This window comes from Helicoverpa armigera, chromosome 24, assembly GCF_030705265.1.
Source record: "Helicoverpa armigera isolate CAAS_96S chromosome 24, ASM3070526v1, whole genome shotgun sequence".
NCBI lineage: Eukaryota > Metazoa > Arthropoda > Insecta > Lepidoptera > Noctuidae > Helicoverpa > Helicoverpa armigera.
The window spans coordinates 8,635,937-8,644,059 of record NC_087143.1 but is presented as its reverse complement, the minus strand read 5'-3'; the positions used below and the strand labels follow the sequence as shown (position 1 = coordinate 8,644,059).

At 37.0% G+C, this 8,123-nt stretch overlaps 1 protein-coding gene across 1 annotated transcript; it reads left to right on the top strand.

Moving 5' to 3' along the window:
* On the top strand, positions 1 to 7,914 carry LOC110380672 (uncharacterized protein). The gene is made up of 7 exons (XM_021340734.3): positions 1 to 153; positions 1,765 to 2,049; positions 2,806 to 3,005; positions 4,444 to 4,563; positions 5,595 to 5,710; positions 6,924 to 7,113; positions 7,298 to 7,914. The coding sequence occupies exons 2-7, from the start codon at positions 1,770 to 1,772 to the stop codon at positions 7,499 to 7,501; spliced, it is 1,110 nt and encodes a 369-aa protein (XP_021196409.1). The 5' UTR covers positions 1 to 153; positions 1,765 to 1,769; the 3' UTR covers positions 7,502 to 7,914.
* Positions 7,915 to 8,123: the final 209 nt, after the last annotated feature.

The following is an 8,123-nucleotide window of genomic DNA, read 5'->3' as shown; positions in this document are numbered from 1 at the left end:
CGACACGTAATGTGGACAGATCTCGTTATCAGTATAACTAGTGGTACATTGTCTGCTCATCTTGTACCAGTTGTTGACAGTTGTCGCTGCTGACCACTAGTGAACTGTGAGGAAGGAACCAAGGAATATTATTTACATTTTCTTTTTTTTAAGGTGAGTTAAAAAACATTGTTTGTATATAAAAAGTAGTCATATATTTTATTTGAGCTTATGCTTGTGTTTTCTTTAATCAATCTTTAAATTGAATAATTTGGTAATGTTCAATTGAACCCTAATTAGAAGGAAATTGTTATACATATAATAAAATAATTTAGTTAACTCTTAGTGCATACCTATAATATTATCCCATTTCTGTCTAAGTGGTCTTTTTATGGATGGAACAAACATTTATTGTTTATTAATTTCAGTGGAAAATTGAAGCGATCCTTATTTCCATAATTTCTGAAAGTCTTTACAAAGTTCACCTACTCGTCTTCATAAAACACAAACGAATGAAACACGTTTTATTATAATGTTAAAGAAACTGTTTTACTAAAACAATATAAAAGATGCAACTGTTAGGTATTCAATTCGCTGAAAACTAAACTTTTTCAGGCCAATTTTTTCGCATTGTAAGCCAAAGTTAACCTGTGCCATTTATTGCGTTTTTAAATTAAAATATTTCCCCGACTTAGCGCTCAAAAGCTAATAAATAAATAACTATATTTCTATTAAATAATCAGAAAACCAAACTTTTCCTAAACGTAGTACCGGCATCATGTGACGTTAGTTGAGGCACGCGACCGCTAGGGGCGCCACCGTCGCGCTCATATTTATAGCTCAACCAATATTACACGACGTCTATGTTACTATGTTTCTTATGACTCGTTAAGTTAATATTAATGCTTTGTTTGTTTATAAAAACATTGATAACAATATTAGCTATTTGCTAGTGCATTGAAGGATATGATTTTTTCCGACCGTGGCTAACTGTAAGGTTCCTGAAAGTATTAAGGAATTCCAAGCGTCGTTTAAAAGGTGTATCGATTCAGTAGTTATTAGGATGCAAACGTAACAAACACACTTATGTAAATGCAAAGTAAGTTAACTACTACGGATAACATGGCAATACTTGTAGGAATTTGTTGCTTAGTTACCGTAAACAGTCAACAAACAAAACCTCCGAGAAGGACAACTAAATGATTTCAATAATAAATACTTATGCTGTGAATTTAACTGAATTTCATTGAAATCAGTTTACGAGGCGGCAATCCTTCAGCATCATTCATCTTATAACAATGCAGACCTAACACACAGACACTGTGTCTACATATGTGTATGTGTGTGTAGCCTAGAACTCAGTCGTTAACCTGTGCTCATGTGTAATGAATCGTAGTAATATTATGAGCTGCAATATGCAGTGTCGATTGTAATATTTGTTTATGTAGGTATTGAAAAATGATGATGATGATGATCCTTATTTCTTAAAGGTGTCTGGTCTTCTGGTCTCCTTATTTATGCCCGAACTAGCGCCTTTAGTAGGATCTCCTTGTAGAGTACCTCAAAGTTTTGCATTCGCGATAATTCGCTCACGAATTTTGTGAATAAACAAGTAAACAAACTTAAGCACCTATGTAACTACATAGTATACACTCATCCTTACTACTAAAGATCAGGTTATTCAGCTACAGTTATATTTTTCTCGAAAATACACTTCATAAGTTTTCATCGCTTGAAGCGCAGTCTCTTCTCATTCAAGAGGTTAAACCCTCTTCTTTCTTCCAGAAAAAATGGCAAACACCCTCGAACCAGGCGCGGTGATCCGCCCCATAATAGACCACGAAGGTGTCAAGCTTCTAGTAGAACGTCTCTACGGCATCTCAGTCTTAGAACTGACAGAACTCAACGGGTATGACGATAAGAACTACAAGATTGTCGAAGACCCTAATGTGAAGAACCCGCTGATCACTTCTCATAGTGAACACGGGTATGTGCTGAAGATCATGAACTCCATGGACTCTCAGGATGTGGGTGTTGTTGAGGCTCAGAATGAGATTATGAATTTCTTGGGTGAGTAGCTTTTGTTTTTAGGTGAAGAGTGATTTAAACTGAGTAACAATTGTATTTGATCTGTCTTTTTTGGTAGCCTCGTATATAATGCGCTCTGCGAGACGAAAGATCTAAATAATTGACCTTTTATTACTTTATTATTCTACCAGCTGCCTTAACTTTAACTGCCTCGTTGGTCTAGCTGTCGCAAGTGCGGCTGCTGAGCACGAGGTCTCGGGTTCGATTCCCGAGTCGGGCCGAAATCGCTTTGTGGGTTTTAGAAGACTTTCACAAAGCAGCCCGGAGCCTGGAAGCTGGTGATTGATACACCCGTGCATCGGAGAGCACGTAAATGTCGGTCCTGCGCCTGATCTCTCTCCGGTCGTGTCGTATTACCGTCCCATCGGGCTATGAGAGTTAAGGAATAGTGAGTGCACCTGTGTCTGCGCAAATGCTCGTGCACTATAATATGTCCTGCGTAGTTGGCTAATCTCCTTACATGAGAACAGCCGCTGTAGCCGATAATCGGCTAGGAGGACATCATCATCATTCTACCAGCTTTATCCCGCAAAGTCTGACACAGACTGACCCCTAAACTAAAGATTGATACCAAGTGATGTGATACTTCAATCTATCTATCATACACTGCGTAATATTAAACAAGCTTCATAGACTATTTTTTTAAAGTCTTGAAATTATACTCAGCCCTCGAGGGCATTGCCAATTCTTAGCTTACCTCTTCCCAAATATAAACTCACAATCTCTCCTAAACCTCAGGCACCCGCAACATCACTTGCCCCAAACCGATCCGCAACGTATACGGGCACCTGCACTCCATCGAGACGATCGGAGGCAAGCGCCACGCCGTGCGACTGTTGGAGTACGTGCCAGGAGACCTGCTGAAGGGCGTGCCCCACTCTGAGGCCCTGTTCTACCAGCTCGGCGAGTTCGTTGCTAATTTGGATAATAAGTTGCAGGTGAGAGATAGTGGCGGGCTTACCATATGGCAAGAGCGTAGCAATCGTAAGGGCACCTACCCAGTTCTAAAATGTCAAGGGTCCTATATCTTCTGTGCTATCAAACTAATGCTACATACCTCGCACATAGGTGTAAAATCTGAAGGATTCTAAAAGTTTTATGTTACGGAACTGACGGAATCATTTCGCTGTTTTGCGCGAGCGTTAGGAAATGTATTATTCTTTGAGCTCCGCGAAAGTGAGACAGATTTGTGGTCTGATAGTACAATAACGTTTTGGCAATTTGTTAAACAGTCAACAGGACCCTATCATGTCGAGTCCTGTCAATTGTTTTGTTGTTGTGGTCGCAGTTAATTATAAACTTTGCAACAGATGCATCCGTCAGATAACTGAAAATAAACTGATCAATTTCAATGCAATAAAAAAGATGATATGGAATATTTTGCGACATTTGTCTGTTTGATAAGTAAGAATCATCATCATCAGGTCATTGGCTGCTGTTATCTCGCGATGCATTTTTTCTCATCCTTTGTCACAGCAAGGTCATGAGGTACTGTCTGCTAGCTGATTAGGATTTATTTTGAGTTCTATATCTTATCTCGGAAGATCGATTGGATAAACTGTCTGGGAGTGAACGATTGAGTACAGTTTAAGATCAACGAGAAGTCTCTTGACATTCCAAATTGATTTTGTTACTGATTTCAACTTTGTTGACATAGCAACTATAGTCATTATACTGGGGTGCGAGTCTGTATAGAATTTTCTATTATTTTCATTCGTGTTCTTCTTGTTTGCTCTGTTTTCAAGTTATTTGTAGTCGGTACAATATTCTTATTCGTATCGTCTTTAAGGTAATTAGTTTGTCTTTCCCTCGGTATTTTTGTATAAAAAATAGCGAGTCAACGTAAAGTATTATTTAAAGTAGGTATATCGAGATAGATCTACCAGTAACACGCATGTTTGATGAACAATTGCCTACACAATGCTACTAGTAGTCCACAGTCACAGTTAGACAGCCCAAGGTTTCAGTTAGTATTGTATTCTCGATGACTGATTGTCGTGTAATGATTCTACATGCTCTCGGTTATTACATTATACACAACGTTGCTATAGCGTAACTACATATGCCTATCAGGTTTAAAAATAACATACGTCCGATTTTACGGTACCCAGTTGGACTTTAAAAGATTGAATGAATTGAATGTTGATTTTATCAAAATAAAATATGGTCTGAAATAACGTCAGTATGCCTTATTATAGGCTCAATAGCAGCTACAAGCACCAAGTACTTTGCATTCTGTTACCACAAGCCAATAATCATAAGACCAGTATATCTTCTATCATCTCCTTTTATGAGAACAGCTGCGGTGGCCGATAATTCTAGGACTAAACTAAGAGTGCATTATATCTTGTAGTTATAAGTTTGTCTTCTGTTTAGAACTTCAACCACTCGGGTCTGGTGTCCCGCGAGCACATGTGGATGCTGACGAAGGTGCCCGACCTGGACAAGTTCAAGTATGTCATCAAGGATGCCGAGAAACTCGACCTGGCTGAGGAGGTGAGTTATAACAACTGTATACACCATTTATAATCTGGCTAGGCTTTTCCGAACCGTTGGGTTAACTTCCAATATATGTAATCCGAGTATCCCTGTGTTATATACCTACAGCAACTTCCACAATCCAGTAATCGCCATTGATTAGTACTACACTACTTGGTAAGATTTTTTTATATAAATCAGGGTTACTTGAGCATGAAGCTCAAGCCTATATTTAGTGGGTGCATAATTATCTAATGATCACTTTGACCATAACCCAATAGTAACAATGACTTTCTTCCTCGGGTTAAAACCTCGATCTGGTTTCAAAGCCATTGTTGTAATTTTATTAATAGCCTCTAATTATATCATAAAAGGGATCATGTGTGTGTCAAGTTTACCCGGCAATGCGAGATCTATTAAGGAAACATGTATGAAGCATGTAATAGGTATTACATAAAAGTTAGCTAGCATTACATGCAGGCAGTCAACCTATTGTCATTGTACCGGCTATTAGTTATAGCTGGTAATAACATCTATTAAATGTTGTTTATCTGTTATCAAGGTCGGCTAATGGTATTAGCACATCCATTTGGTAATTTTTATCTCTTTCGATAATATAAAAATCAAAAGTGTACCTACTGATTGACAGCTTAAAATAAGCTTTTTGTTAAGGTGTACCATATTATTTATCATTAGACGACTATGAATCCTCTTCTCCCTGTGAGAGGAGGCCTGTGCCCAGCAGTGGGACGATATAAAGGCTGTAACAGAATCCTCTTGAGCCTAATAAACATAGATTTTAATACATGACTAACTACTGACATTAACTAATGACTGTTGTCTAATAAAAGATTACCTCATATAATATTTCTGACAATATGTCATAATTGCAAATAATAGGTAGGTACTAACTTGACGAATAAAACAAGACTATATTCCTGGGGGGGTTTACTCAGATAAGTTTACCTATGTATAAAGCGAAGGTAATGGGTAATTTAGACATAAGGTAATAAGTAAGTAGGTTCAATGACGTGATGATTGTATTACAGGTAATTGAGGAGTTCAAATACGCGGTGGTGCCCCGGCTGGATGAGCTGGAGAAGGGCGTCATCCACGGAGATGTCAACGAGATGAACATCCTTGTGGGACTCAAGCCGGGTGGCAGGTAACATATCTACTTTATAATATTCATAACACAGTGTTTATCTAATACTGTATTAAGTGAAAATTTTATCTAAGTATATTATAATAATAATACTGTATGAAAAATAAAGAATAGTAATAATAGCGGCAATTTATAAAGTACCTACTAATATAAATCAATTTATTTATTTATAATAAATGCTATTTACTTAGGTAACCTAAGTTTGATGGATCTGGTGTCGTTCGTCGTAATGTTTGATGGTCTAATCAATTAAAAGCCATTGTTTTGCCAAAGTTATAGTCTCATTAAGTACGTGATTTCCCGTCAAAGCAAGAATATATTTATTTTTCATCAAATTTTAATAAGTACGAAAATGTTCCACAAACGCCGCGGTATCGCGTCGATGTTTACTCTTCATAACATTTACGAAGATAATGGAGGCATCCCGCTATATCTTATCGCGAGATTGAAATGATGAAACACCATCGAGATAGCGGTGTATTTACACATAGACACATTATATTGTGTATAATAATATTACAATATAGAAAAAATAGGTACCAGTTAGAAAAATTGCTTGGTTTAGTTCATCTACTCGACAACAGATGGCAGCACCCACAACATTTTTAACTTTAGGTACCTACTAATTTCTATCGCTGAGTGTCGTTGGAAATTATTTACTAAAAATGATTTATTCATTAATCTAGGCCCCTGAACCCATCAGTATTGAAGGTATGCACTCAGATTCTTAATGGAATCTTGCTGAGGTGAGCCAAGTACCTACGTGTTTGTACCTATACAATTTGGCTTCAAAAGTGGTAATCATTATCTAACTTATGCGGCTTCCTTCAACTTCAGAACTGATGGGACAATGGGAACGGAATACATTCTGAATTATGATTAACACACAGCGTTATTTTTTTCAACTTTAATGCTCTTTGGTTGTAGGTATTGCTATGCATGATTTTATATCTAATCTGTATGTACCTACATATTTATTTTAGGTTGGAGGTATTTTTGGGGGTTTAAGAAATATAAGCTTGGAGCTATATATATTTTTTGAGAACTACTAATATAATATTATTGTAAAAATAACTGTGTAATGAAATATATAATTACATTTATCTTTTTTTTAACAAAATACAGATTAATATTTGTCTCTGCTAAAGACACATCTTTAAGTCTCAGGCCACAAACGGCTACTTTCAGTTTCTAAAATTTTTCATCTCCACAGCAAAACCGACTACCGCATCACCGGCATCATAGATTTTGGTGACATCCAGTACTCGTACTACGTGTTCGAGCTGGCCATCACCATGACCTACATGATGCTCATCACCGGAGACCCTCGCGTCGGAGGATACGTCCTCGCTGGGTACACCGTCAACAGGCGTCTGCCTGATGAAGAGTACAGGCTATTGAAGGTATGAAGTTTGATGTTGTGTCTACTCGACAACAGATGGCGGTAGTAGGTGTCAGAGAGCTAGGTCTTCTGATAGTTTTATAATTTGCTAACAGATGGCGTTGTTAAATAAATTTCAATTTTAGACAGTAGATGCCACTAGTAGTCTGTTTACCTGTCATGTATGGATTTTTTTGTTTTCTCAGACCCTGGTCTCAGCCCGCCTAGTCCAGAGCCTGATCCTCGGAGCCTACACCCTGGAACAGGACCCCAACAACACCTACGTCACTTCGACCGAGAAGGCCAAGGGTTGGGAGATCTTGAAGAAGATCCGCAAATCCAAGGCAACGGAAGAGACCGACCCCACTGACTGGAAGGAAATTGCTAATGATTATTTGACTAGGAGTTAATTAATTAATTAAGCTTTGCATTCACGTAAGTTCTCAATAACTGGTGCTAATCGTCAGCCTTGCATGAGATTTTTTATTAAAGCCTCGTGTGACGCTGGCTTTTGGGAGAATCTTACGCGATTGTTTAATTTTATTTTCTTGAATATATCGGCAGAGATTTAAAGTATTATGATTTGTTATGTATCCATTTAAATTGTATTGTTATTTTATAAGGTTAAAATTAAATAGCTGGAAGAATAAAAGTAGTTTAGTATATTTTATAATAATCAATAATTATGAATATAAAAATAGTATTTTGGATATTATTGTAGAAGTTTACAGTATTTTTATAGTTGTTATAATTAAATATACATATGTAACGTTAAGTAAAAGTAGTATTAAATAAAGACTGCTTATTAAAATCAGAAGCAAAAGCATATTTATTTAATCTTTTATTTACCTACTGACTGATTTCCTTACCTGCCTCATTACATTACCATATTTTCTAGATATTGTAAGTTGTAATAACATAAACTTAAAATGGCGACAAACAGGTTAACCCAATATTAGATACAAATACGCTTCAAGCAAAAAACCTAATGTCAGGTCATCAATAAGACAGCTTGGACCACACACACATTAC